Below are 22414 nucleotides of genomic sequence, written 5' to 3'. Positions count from 1 at the left end.
TCTGATTTGATGTGTTTCATTTTTTTTTTAGTTTGAATTCAAAGCCAAGAACATCAAGAAGAAAAAGGTCGGCATCGTGGTGTCTGTGGATGGTGTTAAAGTGATAGTGAGGAAGAAACAAAAGGTAAGCGACAAGTGATATAACATTAAAATAAACTGTAGGTAACACATTTTTTTTATTTTTTTTATCAATGTCTGTTTTTTTTACAGCGAAAAGAATGGACGTGGGATGAAAGCAAAATGCTAATAATGCAGGACCCAATTTACAGGTTAGTGATGACTCTAAAGCTCCTGTAAATATAATCTTTTAATCTTTTCTATTTATTTAAATTTTTTTCTCTACCAAACCCTCCCTTTTCTCCTCGTCTTTCTATTTATGTCCTGCCCTTGATGGGTGTGGTGCACCTTAGCTTTCCTACCATTATTGTTGTATTGGAAGTGTATTTGCTTACTAGTATATATTGGCATATCTTGTCACTTATTTATACCTGTGTAATATGTCTACGTTGTCAGTTATAGGTACGTTAGTCTGCATTTTTCAAAGCACATGTATGTATTTATTACACTTTAACTTTAAAGATAATAATATTCTACAATTAAATACACATTAATACATTGGAAAAATAAGCTCAATAAATCCAATCAATACAACTTTATTTGTACAGCACCTTTCTTACAAATGCACACTGAAATAAATTAATAAGATAATTAAAGATAAGAAAGAGTCAGAGATAAAAACAATGCAGGGAATGGAAGAATTTATACAATTTTTAAAAATTAAGATGAACATAAAACATTAAAAGTTGAAGCAAAAATAATACAAGATTTAACATATCAAATAATTAAAATAATAAAATTGTAATTTAATAAGCATAATATTTAGAAAGCTCTACATAAAAGTCAGACTGAATAAATAGATTTTCAGCTGCTGTTTAAAAATCCAATATGGATTATAAAAACAATATATATTATATCGGATTTTAAATGCAGGCTGATTGCGATCGGATATTAATTTTCTTGCTGATATCAGACCACCTATGCACACATCGATAAATACTTAATGTTGTGTTGAGTTGAAATGTATATTGAAACAAAAATCTAAGTAATTATGCAAACGAAGTGCAGAAAATGCATTGTATATTTAAGCTTTAATGATCCTCACATGTACTTTTACTACTAATGCTAATCTATCTTTCTGTGCTATATTTGCCGCATGCATTTGCACTTATAATAAATTATCCATAGCCTGTGCATGTATCCGATGGCAGAGCACATGTTTGTGTAGGTTGTGGTTTTCTGCACTCCGATTGAAACTTTGATATTTTAATTAAAAACCAGATGAAGACGCAGCTTTTCAGTCTCTATCAGCAAAATAATGGATTCTGCTGCAAAGTCAATAATAAATAAAAATCAAACTCATTTATTTACCGGTACACAAGAAAGTTTGCCCTTTGCACTGAAGGATTTTCTTGTGTTTTCCAGAATTTTCTATGTATCCCACGACTCCCAGGATTTGAAGATCTTTAGCTACATCGCAAGAGACGGCTCCAATAACTCCTTCAGATGTAACGTCTTCAAATCCAAAAAGAAGGTAGGATTGAACTATTGAAATGAAAGGATTAGCTTTTTTTAGGGCAGGTTGAAACATCTTTATTGGAGTTATTATGTCTGCTTAGACATTAGGTTAGGGGTTCAAACTCATTTAGTTCAGGGGCCAAATACGGAGCAGCTTGATCTCCAGAGGGCCACAAATTTTATCCAGGAAAACAAATGATTTCAAGAATTTTGTGCCCGAGTTTGCACTTCTACGTATACATAAAATACAAAATATATAAGAAACAGACAATATCCAAGCAATAAGTGATGAATATCAGTTCCAACAGGATCTTCACTTTAAATTTTCTTGATTTTCTGACCAATTTCTATTTAATTAAGGGAAATATTATGTAATAATTTGAGGAAAATTGAAGGATTTTGTACGAATTTTGAGTTTTTTCATCAGTTTAACATTAAAAATGACTGCAATCATGATATATAAGCACCAGTAATGTTGACTTTCATTTACACAATAATTCATGTTGGCGGGCCGAATTAGATGCTCCAAAGGGCCGGATTTGGCCCCCGGGCCATGATTTTGACACATGTGCATTAGATTGGTCTCAACCCACATTTTGCCACAGTCATTAAATCCCGACCCACTTTTTTTTTTTTAGAATTCAACCAACCATAGTTAGTTTTTTAAAAATAGCTTATTAAAATATAAATCTATATATTTTCCTGCGCAACATGCATTTCACAGCATGTCCGTCAAAATACAAGACAAGTCCAAAATGAGAGACATTAACTATTTATTTATTTTTGAACAGCTGTCCACGACTCACCCAGTTCAGGTCCGCGGCCCAGTTTTGAATCCCGACCCACCAGTTGGGAATCACTGCACTGGATGATCAATCGTTTCTGTTTAAAGATGAAGCCAAACAAAAACCAAACACAACAGAAGTAGTTTTATTACTGCAGTAATCCTGGCTTTGTCAATATGTGGAGAAAAAAGACTTTTTTTTGTGAACTTCTGTGCTTTTATTTGGAATAGTTTTTAATTCCTTTTTTAACATCAAACTCACTGCAAAAATGTATATTAATGTTGTCAGTCGTTCAAACTGTACCATCTGCAGTGTTTTGGACTGTAGATGCTTGTGCAGTAGATTTCTCGATGCACAATTAATTCTCCATCATGTTCTATATTGTCTGCATCACAAATTCAGTTTCAGCTCCGAAAAAAAAAAAAAAAACATTTAAAATGACTAGAAACGATGCATTTGAGGCTTTACTGCTGCTGCATCTTATCATCTTTCCTCAGCATCGCCTTTTTTTTGATGCGTCTCTGCAGGTTTTTTAATGTTACTTAGTGCCTGGCTCAGAGTGCTGGCATTCATCTGTCATAGTTAATGAGCTGCGTTTGTTGCAAAGATGACTAAAAGGATTTAACGGAGACCAGAAACCTACTGCAGCTCAGAGAAATGACTTTGTGCTGCTCACTCAAGCTAAAACGCCCATGTATTAACCATTCCAGCAGCCAGGGGTGTAGTCAATTACAATTGTAATCACGTAATTGATAATTAACTACACGTATGACATATTCAAAGAATCTGTTGCTGTTGTAATTGTAATTGAGTTCAGAAAATTTACTTTGTAATTGTAAATTGGCATAAAAATTCAATAAAAACTCTCATTTACAATTTAATTAAATGCAAACCTGTGGAACCATGTTACAGTTCTATGGCTTAACACAGTGTTTCTCAAATGGGGGTACGTGTACCCCTAGGGGTACGCAGTTGCACTACAGGGGGTACGTGAGAGAGAAAGAGAAAGTGGAAAATTAACAAAGGAAATCATTAAAAATTAGGAGCGTTTTGATCCGATATCGATATTGGATATCGGTCCGATATTAACCTGAAAAAACGAATATCGGATATTGGATTCAAAGTAATTTTTTATTTATTTTATTCAATTGTAGAATACTGTAGATATTATGTTGAAGGTTAAAAATTATGTAACCAATTGGTTAATAATAAATGGGTCAGTTTTTTTCATACCTATGACTATTGTTCTCTGTTTGAGTGACATCACTTGATCAAGCCTTTTCTAACATTCCACACTACAAAATAAGTAATTATTATTTTTTTTATTAAAGAAAAAAAAAAACTATGTATGATTAATGCTGATTTCAAATCAATATTGGTATCGGTCGATACACAAGGCTGCAATATCTGTATCATATTGGAAATGAAAAAGTTGTATCGGGACATCCCTATTAAAAATATGGGGTTTTATGATGATTATTTTTAGTTAAAAATGATCATCATAATAATGATCTGGATTAGAACATGAACTGAAAAAACAGTCTTGGTCCCACACCTGGAGGGTGATGACTGGAAAAGATAAAAACTATAGAAATAAATCTATTCAGAAGGCACTAAATACTGTTTCATTCTACTCATTTACAAAATGTAATTTTTTAAAATGTGTTTTTTCACGCATTTATTTCATTATTATGCTCTATGTCATTAACAATTATTAAAATATGTTTCATATCAACTTTTCCCACGATCTGTCACCTCTCTTTAAGATAATTTTACCATTTACTGACAGAAAAAAGGCTCAGATGCCCACACCAGACATATTAATAGCAATATTTTCATTGAGTAGGAAGCGTAACAAGGTAACCAATAGATGAAAAACAAATTAGATGATAGATAATATCTTTTGTGAATTTTATAGTTGATTTAATGGGTCAAAACGACTCATTCTAACCCTAAACCTAAACCTGGGTAAACGTACCAATAGCACCGGGGGTTGTCCGTACGGCAACCGTACAAATAGACACTTTATTAAAGGCTCAGCAATTGTGATTAATTGAATTTGAACTGTGGTTCAAGTGACTTTCAGGGGAAAAATAATATTTGTAACTTTAATTGTAAATGGCAAAAATGATGGTCACGGTAATCATAATTGAGTTGTAATTGAACATGGATAATTTAAGACATAATTGTAACTGAAAAGTGTAATTGACCCCCAGTACTGAACTTGTTTCCCCCTCTTGTCTCTAACAGTCACAGGCCATGCGTATAGTGAGAACAATAGGTCAGGCCTTTGAGGTCTGCCACAAACTGAGTCTGCAGCACGCTGAGCAGGACGCTGACGGACAGGCAGACGGAGAGAGCGACAAGTCAACGGAGGAGCCGAACAGCAGCAGTAGTGGTGGTGAGGACCTCCCTGTGTAGAACTACAAAAACACCCAAGCTGCACCTCTTTGTAGTCCTCCAACTTCAACCGTCAGCAGTTTATTTAATCAGCAAAGTAACCAAACATGTACTGCACTGTGTGATATCTGGAGCAATGATCCTGATGAATATCCCTGTTAATACTGATAAGGTGATAACTCCTATAAAAAACAGCAAAAATAAATAGATAAAATGAAATAAAATAAAAAATAAATAGATAAAATGAAATAAAATAAAATGAATAAATAGATTAAATAATACAAGTAAAATTAAAATTAATTTTAAATTAAATTAAATTAAATTTAAAATTAAATTAAAATTAAAATTAAATAAACAAAAAACGTGTCACAGAATACGCAATGAAATGCACATCTGGGTGAAACTCTGTGAGGTAACTGAGGAACTAACTTGACATATGTAACTGAGGGAAATTTTATAAAGATTGATCAATGATGAATCGAGATGTGAATTTTTCATATTTCGTCACTGATGAGAGATCGATTTTTAGAATTTTTCAAACTGATCCAGAATCAGTATATTTGATTGAATCCCCAACAAAATGGAATGGAATCTTCCATGGCATGAGGTCTGTTTTTGGTTAATATGTTGTCAATTTATGTGAAGTACTTTTGACTCACTGCTAACAGACAGTAAATAAACGACTTGATGACTGGAATGTGATTGTGCTCTGAGGGGATGTATTTTTTGTCAGATGATTTATATTTTTTAATGGGATTTCTTTGATTACATTCCTCACAACATGAGACTGACAGCAGGAGCAGAAGTGAGGAGGATTTTCACAGGGAATCCATTGTTTTCTGGTGGTGGGAAACATCTCACGAATCACAGCAATTTCTTTTTATTCACATTCAAATAATTTACATTGCAAATAAAGATTTTTTATCCTTGTTTGTTTGTTTTAAATCCAGATTAAGTCGTTATTTTTATTTTTGTGTGTTACGGTGTATAATAGAAAACGGCACTAGAGCTAAACACAACAGTTATTCTATTTGTCAAAAAGCTGATGCTGACGTTGTCGATTTGTGTTTTCTTTTTTCAGATCGTAAGTTGACGGGAGCAGAGCGAGAGGATGATGATGATGGTGATGAAGGTGATAAAAATGGAGGAAGTGGAGAAGATCCAACAGGTGGAACGTCGCTGTGTGAGAAGGCGGTCAGTGAGATTCTGCAGAGCCTGGCTGAGCTGAATGTAGTCAAACCTGGACACACTATTATGGTGAGTCTATTAGACGCACACACACACACACACACACACACACACACTGTTTATGTTTGAATTCACGTTTGATTCTAAAAAGGAGGAGGAACGCGTTTATCAATCAAATATTAAGGCACAGTGCAGCCATGATCATGGGCCAACAACATGACGCTGTTTTCATCAGCATCTTTGCATGACTCAGCACTTTCCATTTGGCAGAAAATATTACCCAGACTAGTTTGAATGAATGTGCAATATTTCCTAATGAGTGGGGTTTTTTACGTTTAGAAGTTGATCTACTTTCGTGGAAGATCTGACGGGAAGATGCAACAAAAAAAAAAAAAAAAAAATATATATATATATATATATATATATATATATATATATATACCTGTATATATATGTGTGTGTGTGTCATTTTGTGTTCCTAATCTGTTTTTTACATTTTTTAAAAATACACCAGAACACTTCTGAGTTTTTAAAGGAAATATTCAAATTTCCAAACCCTGAATGTGATCTTTAATTACAGAGAAGTGACCCATCAGGTTAAAACCTCTCTACAGGATGGTGGACGTGTTTTAAATTTTAGCCTATGTTGCGTTGCCCTCTAGTGGCTAGATTTAGAGATTAGTACCGTGATCATAGAAGTGGAAATTATTATTATCATTATTGATTATAATTAATAATAATGAATAGAACAAGCGTAGTTTGAAGGGACACTTGATTGAAAGTGAGACATATCTTTTATCTTAATGTACTTTTTTTCAACCTTGAGGTCGTGACCCCATTTGGGGTTGCCTGGAATGCCTAGTAATTGATTACAAAAACATTTAAGTTTTTTTTTTTTTATTATTAAATTCCCATTATTATAATTATTAAATTTGTTTTTAAATTAAAACACAACACACAGTATAAAAATATCTGATGTAGTGTAATTAGTCACTATTTCTGTATTTGTAATTATTGAAACAAACGTGAACATAAAGTGATCCTAGTAAAAAAAAAAAAAAGGTGCGTTTGGGGTCGTCAGTTTGTGGTATAAAAATGGGGTCACAACCCAAAAAAGGTTGAGAACCACTGTTGCATTCAGCTCCAGTTGTGCACATATAATTATAATATCGTGCAGAAAAACAACGTAACTATTTTAAAAACATTTTGGTGTATTTAGGGCAACCTTAAACACTGCATTAGAACCTCACTCAGATGAACAATTTTATTTATTTATTTTTTTTTTTAAAGCAATAATTTGTTGTTAAAGAATGCTGTAACATCACAGGCCTAACACTAGAGGGCAGCAATGAGTTACTTTGAATTAAAAAGTGTTCAGTTTCTCCTGATTAGGAATCATAAGAAAATTCAGATATTTTTTATAGATATTGGGTAAAAATCTGCTACTTAAAACACCAAAATGTACTTATAGCTGATGTAAAATTACTGATTTGAATCAACCTTGTTAAAGCCAGATATGTAAAAAACTAAATATAACAAGAACCGAATTGTTATTAGAAATGTAAAAACTGGTCAATAATGTAACAAGATGTAGAAACTTTTTGCCTTTTTTATATATACACACACACAAACACACACTCATTGTTACATATTTGGCTCTAGTAGTACATAAAGACACTTGACCTTTATTTCTTGTAAAGAATGGTTTAGAGATCAACACTGAATGAAAGTCAGTCATTCTTTAGTGAAATAATAGATTATTCATGTGTGTGCACCATTAGGATTTTGACCGTAGGTCCGTGTTCACGGTGACGTCCCAGGGAGTCGCTCCCAGCATCCCTCGCTCTCCTTCTCTCACCCCTCTGGCTTCTCAGCATTATCTCCAACTTCTCCAGCAGCAGCTGCTGCAGCAGCAACAAGTCACACAGGTGGCTGTGGCTCAGGTGAGAAAAACAATGTTTACAACGTCACTGACCATTCTCACCCTTATTTACATTTAAACCGATGTGATCCTGAACATAGGCATCATTTGGTCCCCACCACACACACGTGTAAACCATTTAACACTCTGTGATGAACACACAATCACACATACTGTATATTTGATTTACAATGTATTTGGTAGCATTAAGTTTATTTGTTTTGGACCCAACAACCCCCTCTGTTTTCACGTTAAATGGTTCAGTCCACTTGTTCACAGCCTGCAGGGCGCTAACTTTTTACCGACAGCAAGTGGAGGTGCAGATTAATATTAATAATCAATTATTAGGGAGAAAAAAACATTACGGAATTAAAAAATCAGAAATGTTAAGAAAAAGCTTGATTTTGTCTGAAAACACAAAAATATAGTCAGAAAATTCTCACTTTTTTTTTTTCTTTTTTTGGATCTGAAATGTTTAACTTTCTACTAAAATCCCCCCCAAAAAACAAAATTTCCATAAAATGTATGTATTTTTAGTTTTTAAACAAAGAGATTGTTTTGGAATATAGAGTAAATTATTGAATCTTAATGTATTTCATTGTATTTTCAGTGCTCCCTCTACCAATTAATGAAAAATATCATTAAAATGCATAGTTTTAAGTAAAATAGTAGCCTTTTCTAAAGTAAAACCAATTATAATCATCAAAAGCCACTTTTGCTAATGCCCCCCCCTCCACACACATACACATACACACACACACACACACACACTTTTCAAAACAAACAGAAAACCCTTGGTCCAGAGGTGAGATCTTATCAGGATGTTGGTGTTTATATTCAAAAAAATCAAATATGAAATGTATAATAAATAAATCCTGACAACTAAATGAATAATTGTTATTAAATCCCAGCCTCACATTTGAAGTTATTGAATAAAACAGTTTTATTTTTTACATCAGCTTCAATATTAAAACTTTTCCCTCTCATATAATATGCAATGATTTTAAATCATTTCCCACTCCAGGCTGGAAGATATAATAAAGGCTGCCTGTATTATAGGAATATAATGGAGTTTGCAAATAGATATTGCACATTAATCTTTGATTTATGTCTTTATCTAATATGCAGCTAGAGGGCAGCACTAACACACTTTATGATAAATAAACTATTAAACAAAACCAGAGGTGAAAGTCACCAGCCTGCATCCAGTAAATGGCACAAAATAGACGAGTTGTTGATTGTTTGTTGAATAGTTTGTTTGGATCCCAGTATGAAAAAGCCCAACATTTGACCCATGCTCTTCCTCTGGTCCACTCGTTTCCTGCAGGTGCAGCTGTTGAAAGACCAGATAGCAGCAGAGACGTCAGCCCGTATGGAGGCACAGGCCCGCGTCCACCAGCTGCTGCTGCAGAACAGAGACCTGCTGCAGCATCTGGCTCTGCTCGTACAGCAGCTCAAAGAAATGGAGGCAGAACCTGGTCAGAAACAGCACGGGCCTCAGGCTAATGGACACGGTGAGTGGCAGTGGACAGTCCCAGTATGTTCATTCCTTATTCATCAGCCTTTACTGTAAGCTTACATTATTTATGGAAGTGTGATGAAATGTTATGTTTGTTGGTTCATATTTCACGTCATTTCACAAATGGCCCATGCACTTTGGTCTCACAAAATTCAGATTTTTTACCAATTGTTATGTAATTCGTCAATAGGCACACAGTACAGTTTTAGTTTGATCGGATTCATACTTTTTGAGATATGGACAATTTAGTGAGAGGGTAATGTGTCGATTTTTTTTTCCTTTGCTCTACTTTTGAGCGGCCCCCAAAAGTAAATACACAACTATGCAAAATTACAGAAAGATACACGAGACAACAAAAATACACAAAATGACTCCAAAAACACACAAAACAGCAACACAAAATTAGTGGAAAAAATACAGACCTACAGAAAACAAATACACAAAAAATGTCTCCAAAATCTCAAAAAGACAACAAAAATTTACAAATTGACTCATAACAGACAAAACAACAACAACAAAAATCAAATTGGAGGAAAACATGCAAAATTATTTTTTAAAAAAAGACACAAAACGACAGTAAAAACACACAAGACAACAAAAGAAAGCGAAAAATGAGAGAAAAATACACAACATGACCACAAAAAACTAAACAAATCAATAAAGTACACCAAAAACAATGAAACACACATTGTTGTGGCCTTGCTGTGGTAATGGTTGTTCACCTCTGTTACAGTCGTCGTTTTTTTCTGTCTTCAGACATTATCAGTAGCGCTTTTTGTGTTTTTGTAAAAAATTGTGTCAACATAATATGTTGATTGCATCCAGGAGTGTGTGTTTCTGTGTCCATGCTAAGAATGACACATCATATTTCATGCTCATATTATTTATGGGAGCTCTTTGATAGAAAATGCTAATCTTAATAATTTTAGACACTGGCACTGAGCCCACTCCTCTTTTTCTGTAATGAGACTCCGCACTCGAGCCATGAGAACTAAACATCTAGACCAGGGTTGTCAAACTCAAGGCACGCGGGCCAAATCCGGCCCTCCAGAGCTTTCTATTCAGCCATTTTTGTTAAAAATGAAAATTCCAAAGAAAAAACATCATTATTATCTGACATACAGTATATGGAAGCCTGCAATATTTCTGTGCTCATTATTTAAGGATTTCATCACAAATTGTTTGGGATAACGTAATTTTTCATCAAAACTAGTGATCATGTAGAAATCCCGACAACTAACAATTTTTTTATTGATGCAAATTCAACAATCCTTAAGGTCAAATACTACACATGAATGTTATTGTATTATTTATAAATTTCCACCACTTTTTCCACCCAATGTCACATATGCTGACCCATTATTGTCACTTTTAACCTCTTCTCACCATATTTCATGCTTATTTTTGCCAATTAACCACATTCATGTTTAGTCATGCCCATAATTCGCCAGTTGAAACTAATTGTTCCAATATTGGGTTCACTTTGAACCCTTTTTCTGTTTGTTTTTGGCCATTCTAATTTGCAACTTTTAACCAATTCCTGTGCGTTTTAAAATCCCATTTCACCACCTTTTCCAGCATTTTTGGTGACTATATTGCTGACTTTATACTATGGCGCAAATATTAATATACTTCCTGGATTAGAGTGGATATTATTCAGATAAATAAATAAATGTGGTTATGTAGATTCATATAACAATGGACCATCATTTTTCTGACTTTGTGGATGTTTTTTAGAAGTCAATCACAAACATTGTTCAAAATGAAAAGCGACTTAGGGCACAATAATTATCAAAGAAATCTCTATTTAAGATTAAACTGGGCTGTAAATAGCCCCTGATCTAGACTAACATTTATACAAAATGAGTGAATTTTCTCTTTTTTTAATTTTAATGGACTTCTATAGTTGCTGACCTTTCTTTTTCTTTTTTTGATTGGTTTTAGATGACCCAAAGTCACCATGCAGCTCAGTTTCTCCATCAACAAAGCTCCTCTCCTTAAATCTGAAGAACCACTACAGTCAGACTCTGGACCAGTTCACACTACTCTCCCCCTCACAGGTCGACTCAGTGGAGTCCTATCTTAACCTGCTCAATCTGGAGGAGGACAACAACACCAGCAGCCAATCAGCTGCTCCGCTCAACGGCCTCGACCCATTCATCACAGCAAACGGTAACACAGACTCTAAGGAGAACTGCAACGAGATCGTCCCGTTTCCATTAAGGAACTCTGCCAGCATGGATGAAAAGTAAGACAGAGAAATACAAACAATCTACAATTTTACCAATAATTTACTTGCTTACGTAACCACTTCACAAGTGACGATGACATGTAACTTGTTTTTACGCATTATGTGGGCTTCATTGCTCGCAGACAAACAATGGTAAATAAACAACTTCCTGTTTAAAACGTATCATGAGAGAAGTCCAGATCGTCAAAATATTAAAAAAAAACAAAATAAATAATTGCAATTGTTAAGTATAACAACTTATTCAGATTAAACAAATAAATTACTATATACTATTTACTGTATACTATAAGTATGATTAGGATGATCAGCGTTTCCCACTGAAGTATACTTCCAAGTTTCCCAAGATGCAATTAAAACCTACAACGACAACAACCTGAATCACACTGAGGCTAAATATCTGTTGATTCTCCACCTTTGAAAGTTCTGAAAACATTTTAAATGTGAAAGTGACCAAGTGGAATATCAACATGTGCTCATTTGATCCATAAAACCCATGGAAACACATTTCAGAGATTTTTGGAGACCCTCCATTGTGCTACTGACAAAACTTCCTGTTCACTTCAAAACAAGAGTCCTATTTACAAAAGAGTTAAAAACTAATGCACAATGCATCATGGGACGGTAATTATGACTAGTGCCTACTGTGCATACTTAAAAAATGACCCAATATATCCAGGTATTTCTCGCACGCTTTGTCTTTTCATACTATTTAATGTGAACACACTACATACTCATTTTGACGTCAGACTTAGTTTGAAAAATATAGAGATAATTCTTAGTTTGTCTTTTTTTACAAGTTTATTAAATGCTACAACAGTTGTGTCTGCAGGGATATATTTGAATGGCTCTCTTTTTTTGGAATCAAGTATCACATTAGTAATTACCATTATTTTACGAGCTCGCTAACCTAAGCGTTACGCCACATGTGCCTGTTCACCAGGTTCAGTAACGTAACAACCATAGTTAACGCTAGAATTATATCTTTTATTTCATTAGAAAATAATAGTGGTCAAAGGTTGCACCCAACTAATTATTTACAGCCAATTACAGTCATGTTAATAAGCTACGCTAAGCTAGGAAGCTAAGCAAAATGTCTAGCTAGCTAAAAGTTACAAGTTTTTAAAAGTGTTTCTGCCTTTTCTCTAAAAGTCTAACACCTTTTATTTTAACACATTAATTATATGTTTGACTTTAGCAAAAATGATTGAGGTCAAAAGTTGCACCCAACTGATTATTTGCAGCCAATTACAGTTCTGTTGATAAGCTATGCTAAGCTATGCTAATATGTTACTTCCCTGAAAAAAAAAGTTGTCTGAATGAATGAAACCTTAACACATTATTTAAAAAGAAGACAAAATTAACTTTCTGGAAGTATTACGATAAGCTAGGAAGCTAAGCTAAATTTCTAGCTTCTAGCTAAAAAGTTACAAGTTGTTGGAAGTGTTTCTGTGTTTTCTCCAAAAGTCTAACACCTTTTTTGTTAACAAATTAATTTTATTTTTTACTTTTTTAAAAAATGGTGATGAAATGTTGCACTCAACTATTTACGTCCATCCAATTACACTCCTGTTGATAAGTTACGCTAAGCTAATATGTTACTTTCGTGTAATTCCCTGAAAAAAAAAGTTGTCTGAAAGAATTAAACCTTAACATATTATTTAAAAAGAAGACAAAATTAACTTGTTGGAAGTATGATTATAAGCTAGGAAACTAAGCTAAATTTCTAGCTAGCTAAAAGTTACAAGTTGTTTAAAGTTTTTTTTTTTTGCTTTTTCTCCAGAAGTTTAAAACATTTCTGGTTAACGCATGAATTATATATTTTACTTAATTAAAAATGATGGTGGTCAAAAGTTGGAACCAACTAATTATTTCCAGCCAATTACAGTCATGTTAATAAGCTAAACTAAGCTAGGAAGCTAAGCTAAATGTCTAGTTTCTAGCTAAAAAGTTACAAGTTGTTAGAAATGTTTCTGCCTTTTCTCCAAAAGTCTTTAGTTTTACAACTTTGTTGTTAACACATTAATTATATCTTTGACTTTAGCAAAAATGATGGTGGTCAATTACAGCCAGTTACAGTCCTGTTGATAATGATGAGCTAAGCTAGGAAGCTAGCTAAAAGTTACAAGTTGTTTAAAGTTTTTCTGGTTTTTATCCTAAAGTTTAATACATTTATTGTTACTATTAAGCAGTATAAAGTAATCAGGCTACACGCTTAAGTCCACATTCAGTAGTTTTAAGCAAATCAGCAAAAATAAATAAGAGCGTCACTGTAATCTGAGGATTACAGAGGCCAGCGAGAAAAGTAAAGCCAAAAGAGTTTCACGTCTTAACTGCAAAAAGCAAAATTGTGAGACATTAAAAAAGGCGCATATTACGTTTTAAATTAGTGTCAGTATTTGATTAAATGAGCCACTGAAAAGCTTAATGTGTGTTTGCCATATGGTCACGTTTTAGCAGAAGCTTTTTAATTCTCACACATTTTTTTTTCTCATAATGTTGCACCTTTTTTTTTTTTTAACTTATTGTCTGAATTCTCTGGCATGCAGCTCAGATTCCAGCCTTTCACCTTGCATGCATACATGAAGCCAAAGCATATAATCACTTTTTAATGAGCTTTTAATCCCCTTAAAGCTCTGCAACATCCACACAGAAACATTTTCAACCTCACATTAGACGGAGCTCTGGAGCAAGACGGCTTGTTTTTATTCTCATATTGTATGTTTCCACTTTAGCTGTTGGTGAAGGTAAAACACACACATTTAGCAGTTTCTCTATAGCAGTGGTTCTCAACCTTGGAGTCAGGACAACTAAGAATATTTTTTGAACAATTAAAGCTAATTTTTGCTGATTTTTACCCTTTTTTTGCAACTGCACCATATTTGTCACATTTTAACCTATTTTCATCACTTTTTTTCGTGCCATATTTTTACTTCTTTAATGCATTTTTGCTACATTACTCCCATTTCTGCCACTTCTCTATCAAATTTCAATGCCTTTTCTGCACAATTTTTCCACTTTCAAGACATTTTTGGTGCTCATAAACCTTTCTACCACTTTTTCCACCTAATGTTACATATGTTGACCTATCATTGCATATGTGTCAAACTCATGGCTCTGGAGCTAAATCTGGCCCTTTGGAGCATCCAATTTGGCCTGCGGGAGAAGGTTAAAATTACAGAGAAAACATGAATCACTGTGTAAATGAAACTCGCCTCTCCTGGTGCTTATATTTGCGTGATTGCAGTAATTTTTATTTTAGGTTGTTGAAAAACTCAAAATTCTTACAAAATCCTTTAATTTTACTCAAATTATTACATAATATTTCCCTTAATTAAATAGAAATTGGTCACAAAATCAAGGAAATTTAAAATGAAGATTATGTAGGGACTGATATCTGTCACTTATTGCTTCGAAATGTTCAGTTTCTTTCATATTTTGTATTTTATGTAGAAGTAAATGTGTAAACTAGGGCACAATAATGTTGAAATTAATTTTTCCAACTTAAAATTTTTGGCCCACTTGAGATCAAACTGCTCCGTATTTTGCCCCTGAACTAAAATTTGCCAACTAAAGTTGGACGCCCCTGCATTATTGACACTTTTAATCTATTCTCACCATATTTCATGCTTATTTTGGCCAATTTAACCACATTCACGTTTTGTTATGCCCATTATTTGCTAGTTTAAACTAATTTTCCCACATTTTTGAATTCTCTCACCCACAATTTGCAACAATTAACCAATTTCTGTGGTTTTTAAAATCACCTTTCACCACCTTTCCCACCATTTTTGATCACTTTTAACCCATTTTGTTTCTGATTAAAACAAGGATTTACATCTTTAAGATGGCTATATACTATGGAGAAAATAATAACAAACTTGCTGGATAACAGTGGATATTATTCAAATAAATAAATGTGGTTATCACTGATTCATAGAACAATGGACCATCATTTTGATGACTTTATGGATGGACCCCAAAGATCTCGCTAATTTATTTCTTCTTATAGATGGTCCTATCTCCATATTTAGGTACAGTGGGGGTCTCTGGCACCTTTATTTTGGCGGTCACGGGCTGAAAAGGTTGAGAACCACTGCTCTATAGTATAGATCAGTGGTTCCCAAACGGTGTGCCGTGAGGAAAACAACCATACATTTATTGCAATATACAACTACACAAAAATAATTATTTTAAACTCTATACCTCAATTTTTTAATATACATTTCATTAATACATATTTCATGAGTAATATAGTTGTCTTTGTCACATTTTATTTGGCATTCGTAAATAATTATGCACATGTACAGATATTGTACATAATATGAGTGATAACGTGTTATAAACTCTATTTTGCACAATAGGTTTGCCTTCAGGGTTTTTACTTGTCCTTTGGTGTACCCTGGGCACTAAAAGGTTGAGAACCACTGGTCTATAGCATAGATTATGCATCCTTGGAGATGTAATTGTGTAAATCCTGTTTAAATGTGCCCAGGCTCACATCCTGTGGTTTCCAGCAGTGCTGTATTAAATATGTCACAATATATTTCTCCACATGAGGAACAACAAAAGGAAAACCTCAAATCTCCTCCAATACGAGCTTTTGTGTGTCATTATATTTCCACTGGAATATTAGTATCATCTGGCGGTATGTCGAGGGCTCGGGTTAAAATCCTGTATTTCCATATTTTCACAGTTATGTAACTATTCTTGTTTTCCGAGCCACAGTTTTTATTTTCCATCTTCAAAAAAAAAAAAAAAAAGATAGATTACGTTAATGCATGACTGCGGGGAATTTCATCCTCTTCCACAGCTTGGTTTTGCCGCTCATCATGTGTGTGTTATTCATGTGGTTTCACAATTTAAAGTCACTGTAATATGATATAAACACATTTTCTTTGCTGAGAAATAATAATGTGTAACATATCCCTGTTTAAATCTGTGAAGTTAGCATAAAGTGGTTGTAGCGTGTTTTTAAATCACACCACAGCGTAGCATGGGGAAAGTGAAGAGGGTAAATTCCAGGGGTGTGCATTGCCATGAATCTGGCGATACGATGCGATATATCCCGATACTAAACAATACCATGTGCTGATTTATTGATAATAACAAATTTCACCTTTACAAGTACAAAATGGTATGAAATACAATTTATTTAATTTTTTATTTATTTTTTTTTAACTTGCGAGAACAAGTTAATGGTAACTAATCGTGGGATTGGGGTCAATTACATTTTTCAATTACATCTTCAATTATGCCTGTTCAATTACAACTCAATTATGATTACGGTGACTGGCATTTTTCCCAATTATAATTAAAATTACAATTGTATTTTTCCCCTGAAAGTCAATTACAGTTACATTCTCAATTACTAAAGTTCCAGTTTCCCAGTTTTGTGTTTAATAATTTGTAATTGAGTTTTTAGAAAATTTTTGTTTCTAATTACAATTACAAAGTCAATTATTTGAACTCAATTACAAATAAATTATGATTACAACAGCAACAGATTATTTGATTACAGTTATAATTATATCATAATTGTACTTAATTATCAATTATGTAATTACAATTGTAACAACACTGATTAACCGTAATTCAAGTACAAATATAAAAAACAAGTGGTATGTTTATCAAACTATCAAATTAAAGTTTTCAAAAAAGTTAGAATATTGCTTCTACAACAAATTTTGATTCTAAGTTCTTAAATTAAAATTTAAAAAATAACCACATGCATCTATAAAAGTGTCCAGTATGTTTTATGAAAATAAAGTGGAATCAACTTCCAGCTAAAATGCATTGAGGAGCGAGGTAGTTTAACAAGGTCTGATGGTGCGTTCACTGACACCTAGTGACCGGGAGTTTATGTGCTATGCATATGTTGGCACAATTAAATGTTTTTTTTTTTTTTTTTTCATTTAAAAACATGATTAAAAAACTCGATTTGGACATTTTTGGGATAGATACGATAACTGTGCGGGGAAATATTGCGATATATCGCCTAATTAAGCTTGACTAAATATTTGAGTTAATTCAATAGTCACTGGTTAAAGTGAAAAAAGTACTGCTGACCTGTCACTAGGGGGAAGTTAAAAAAATGCCTTGATTATGGGCGTGGCTCCTAAAGTAGTTAAGACACGCCCAGTCACACCAGCCCCACCCCCACAGCACTGCACAGTTCTGCATGGAGCTAAAAACGCTAAATTTAAATATTTTGACTAAAATGAGAAGAGTGGTACTAGGATCAATAAACTAATCATACATGTATTCAGCAAAAAAAAAGTAGTTTTAGGGGTTATTTACATTTTAGGGTGAAAAATCTATCCCTGCAGTCATTGTTTTTGTCAGTAATGTTTTTCTATCTTTGATGCTAGCACAATGTTGCCCTTTATCTTATAAAGTTTAACTCTAGTTAAGCTTGAGTAAAACTGTCAATCATGTGCTGCAGCTCAGAACGAGTGGGCAACGAATTTTTCTGTCATATTATGACTTCTTTCCAGTGTGTGTGTGTGCGTGTGTGTGTGCGTGAGCGTGTGTTGTATAATCCTTTGTTGGGAGGAAATTACTTCCATGCAGCCACACTGGCAGCACCTTCTTACATGTTTTTTTTATTTATTTTTTTAGTAATGTGGGTTGAAATCAGAGTACGGTAATCGGAGAAAAGCCACATTAGCTTTAGGAAACGCTGCTCAGAAGAGGCCTGGAATAGAACCCACAACCTTAGTGTAAACCTCAGGGTTAAAATAATATATATATATAACATGTGGGGACGTGGCGCAGGTTGCATTTCGGGGTGTGGCAGAAATTTTCCTGCTGAGAACCCTGTTGTGGTAGAAAGAAATAGCAATACTTACACAGATCAGGGAAATCCTCAGTGTACTGAAGTAATAGTTCTTCAGTACACTGAAGAATTCTGACATCATCACTCTCGAGTAATGATGTCAGAATTCTACAGAATTTCGTAGAAGTCCCCACAGTGATGATGTAATCAGTCAATTATTGTTATTATTATTATTATTATGTATATATACTTTTATTTATTTGTATTCATTATTACTATTAATCTTAATATTTTTGCACCTTATCTTTCATTGCACATTTTCTTTGTGTAGTTTTGCTCCTTTTTTCTGATGTGTATAATTATTGTTATTTGGGTTGTTTTTTAGTATGCCGCTCTTTGCCGTTCTAATTACCCCTTTGGGTTTAATAAAGTATTTTCTGATTCTGATTCTGAAAGGTAGGAATGCACCAGTGAAATTCCCCCCAAAAAAACCCGAGAATAAATAAGAATTCAGACCAGAAAAACAGTTGATACTCAACTTGTCATTTATGTGCTAACGTGGGTGTAATCACCATGTTGTTTACTTCTTGTAAACAAGTGTCTTTAGTTCTTTCTGATTGCAGCATAAAGTGATTTATGAGTCAATCCTGACACAACAAACAGAAAAAACAGAGTAGGATTAATAAAAAAAAAGAAAAACAGGATGTTGCATAGGTTTATCTCACATTTTAAGGCAATAAAGGGGGTCTTTCTCCTCCTGCTTATTCTCATCACATTTACTGACTTATCTCATGATTTTTCATTTCCTTCTGTCCAGTTTTGATCCACTAGTTTTATGATAAATGTAATGCTGAGCCAATAATGTAGTTGTGGTGATGGGACAGATGCTTAATGGATGACATGGTTAGATCATATACCAACACATCAGAGCTAAATGATCATGAAAGACACGTTGAAACCACTGGTATGACATTTGGAACGTAGGTATGATGTGAAATCAAAACAAAAGCTAGATTTTGAGTTTTTAATATTAATTATTATACTGTAGACCAGGTGTGAACAAACCTTTTTAACTCACAATCTACTTTTCAAAAAGTTTGGCAGTGTTCTCATTTGAACTTTTCTGAAACTAAGAATATTTTTTGAACAATTTGAGCCCATTTTTGCTTTTTCTTTTTTCTGTAACGACACCAAACTGGCCATTTTAACCTATTTTCATCACTTTTTCTTGCCATATTTGTGCTCTTTATAATGCATTTTTGCTACATTACTCCCATTTCTGACACATCAAATGTCAATACCATTTCTCCACATTTTTCCACTTCCAACACATTTTTAGCACTTTTTAACCCTTTCCACCATTTTTCCACCTAATGTCACATATGTTGATCCATTATTATCACTTTTAACCTCTTTTCACCATATTTCATGCTTATTTTTTGCCATTTTGATTAACTACATTCCCACATTTGTCATGCCCCCAGTTTAAACTAATTGTTCCTACTTTTTAAATTACATTTCCCACTTTTAAGCCAATATTGATACTTTTACCAAATTTTATGTTCTGCTCTAATTTGAAACTTTTAACCAATTTCTGTCATTTTTAAAATCACTTTTCACCTCCTTTTCCACCATTTTTGGTCACTGTAAACCCATCTTATTTCTAAATAAAACAATAATTTACATATTTAAGATGGCTATATACTATGGCACAAATAATAAAAAACTTCCCACACTTCTCCATCAAATTGAAATGCCGTTTCTGCACATTTTTTCCACTTCAAAGACATTTTTAGCACTTATGAACCCTTTCCACCACTTTTCCCACATAATGTCACATATGTTGACCCATTATTGTCACTTTTACCCTCTTTTCATCATATTTCATGCTTCTTTTTTGCCAATTTACCACATTCACAATTTGGCATGCCCATTATTTACCAGTTTAAACTGATTGTTGTTGTGTTTTTCTGCCACTTTTAAGCCAACATTTACACTGAACGCTTTGTCTGTCCATTTTGGCTACTTTAATTTGCAACTTTTAACCAATTTCTGTGGTTTTTAAAATCCCAGTTCACCACCTTTTCCACCATTTTTGGTAACCTTTAACCCATTTTATTTCTGATTAAAACAAGGATTTACATCTTTAGGATGATTATATACAATAGCGTAAATAATAATAAACTTCCTGCCACTTCTTCACCAAATTTAAATGCCTTTTCTACACATTTTTTCTACTTCCAGGACATTTCCACCACTTTTCCACCTAATGTCACATATGTTGACCCATTATTGTCCTTTTTAACCTCTTTTCATCATATTTCATGTTTATTTTTTTTGCCAATTTAAACACATTTACAATTTGTCATGCCTATTATTTGCCAGTTTAAACTAACTTTCCCTACATTTTTGAATTTTTTTCACCTACAATTTGCAACTTTTAACCTATTTCTGTGATTTTGTTTCATACAGTAACTCCCTAACAAACCCTGAGTTTTCCTCAGGAGTCTAATTATTGCCTTTCTTTGGTACAGGTGTGAGGACCCATTCCTGCTCTTCCTCTTCCTCATCTAACCCCTCCTCCTCCTCCTCCTCCTCTTCTTTTATTTTTTAAGTGATACCACCAGTTAACTTTTTCCCGTTCATGTCCCTCCACCGTCCGATCCCCCCCCTTTCCTGCCTCTCCCTGGGAGCCTGGGGAGTTTCTACCACTAACCCCCCCCCTCCTATCTGCCCCCTTCTGTATTCTCAATGTGAGTATTACTCATGATAAGCAGAATGTGAAAAAGACCAAATGTTGCTAAAGCATGGGTTCTGTCTGGGCATGCAGCGTATCAACTTTGTGGGGGTGAGGGGTGGGGGGTGGAGGTCTCAAATGTCGGCAGCACCAGTGATTTTACTGCTAATTACCTCCATTTACACACAAATGTTAGACCATTAGATTGAGATAATCACCTAAATCACTTTTGTTGTCTACATGGCAGCTCCGCCTCCGTGTCTCCACTAATGGAAAAAAAATATCAAGGCCTCGTACTCGGAGTTTCAAGCAGTGAAGCATATTTTTTAATGTTTGTCTTTTTCTTATTGTCTTTAGTTGAGAATGTGTGTGATTTGTTGTGTTTTTTCACATGCCTGTTACCGTAACAACAAAAATTCCCCTTAAATTGGTTTAAAATGTATAGAAACCCACATTTTGTAACTGCTGTAATCAAACATATATTGCATGGTAGTTCAATATTTGTATTTTCATTTTTTTTTATTATATAAACATAGCTATTAAAATGACTTTTGCATTCAAACTAAATGCTCACATTTAGATAATGTGAATTAATTATTCAATGGCTTCATTATTGTAAAATGGTTGTTGTACTGGAGTGAAAGAAAACCAATGATTTTATCACTGGGATGGATTATATGGGCTCAAACATTTACATATTAATGTGCATTAGTCATGGAAATAATTAGTAACATTTTATATACAGGTGTATACTTATTTCTTATGTCTTTTTTTTCTTTAAATGTTTATAAATACTTTAATATTTACTTTAATATTAAATTAGATTTTATTTATTTCAAACATGTAAACAGAATATCATAAGAAACAAAGAAAACAAAAAGATTCTCAACTCAATTTTGCAATTCAGTTTACATTTCCGAAAAGTAATACTTATTTAATCTCACCCTTATCCATAAATCTTTTTTTTTTTGTTCATTAACTAGCTTCTCAATATAATAATCAATCATTTCACCTAACAAAGTCTTACAAATTATTTAAAAAAAAAATACAAATTCACAGTCAACATATACCAAAATACACAATTTTACAAATACTAAACAAACGTCACCATATATATATATAGGATAAACAATAGAAATGTACTGCTAAGGATTGTCCTCAGAATATTATTTCAATATTTCACAAGAATCTGTTTTTCATTGAAAATATTTTTTTTTTAATTTTTTAATCTATTGTCAGATAGTTTTAATTTGAAAAGCTTGC

At 33.5% G+C, this 22414-nt stretch overlaps 1 protein-coding gene across 3 annotated transcripts in view; it reads left to right on the top strand.

The window, feature by feature from the left end:
* The window catches only part of LOC114473636 (carboxyl-terminal PDZ ligand of neuronal nitric oxide synthase protein), a 92343-nt gene that overhangs the window by 31924 nt on the left and 38005 nt on the right, over window positions 1-22414 (top strand). For 2 of the 3 annotated variants that reach the window (XR_003675278.1, XM_028463393.1), the window contains exons 3-10: window positions 32-124; window positions 211-269; window positions 1483-1591; window positions 4611-4761; window positions 5842-6017; window positions 7730-7891; window positions 9197-9383; window positions 11333-11636. Coding sequence is in view for 1 of the 3 variants with exons in the window: in XM_028463393.1 (XP_028319194.1) it covers window positions 32-124; window positions 211-269; window positions 1483-1591; window positions 4611-4761; window positions 5842-6017; window positions 7730-7891; window positions 9197-9383; window positions 11333-11636 (1241 nt within the window). In the remaining 2 variants the exon portion in view is untranslated. Of the gene's footprint in view, window positions 1-31; window positions 125-210; window positions 270-1482; window positions 1592-4610; window positions 4762-5841; window positions 6018-7729; window positions 7892-9196; window positions 9384-11332; window positions 11637-20948; window positions 21168-22414 lie in introns of all 3 variants that reach the window. The other variant, XR_003675279.1, reaches the window with a different exon arrangement.

This window comes from Gouania willdenowi, chromosome 12 (genome assembly GCF_900634775.1).
Source record: "Gouania willdenowi chromosome 12, fGouWil2.1, whole genome shotgun sequence".
Taxonomy (NCBI): Eukaryota; Metazoa; Chordata; class Actinopteri; order Blenniiformes; family Gobiesocidae; genus Gouania; species Gouania willdenowi.
This window is presented reverse-complemented; position numbering and strand designations above follow the sequence as displayed.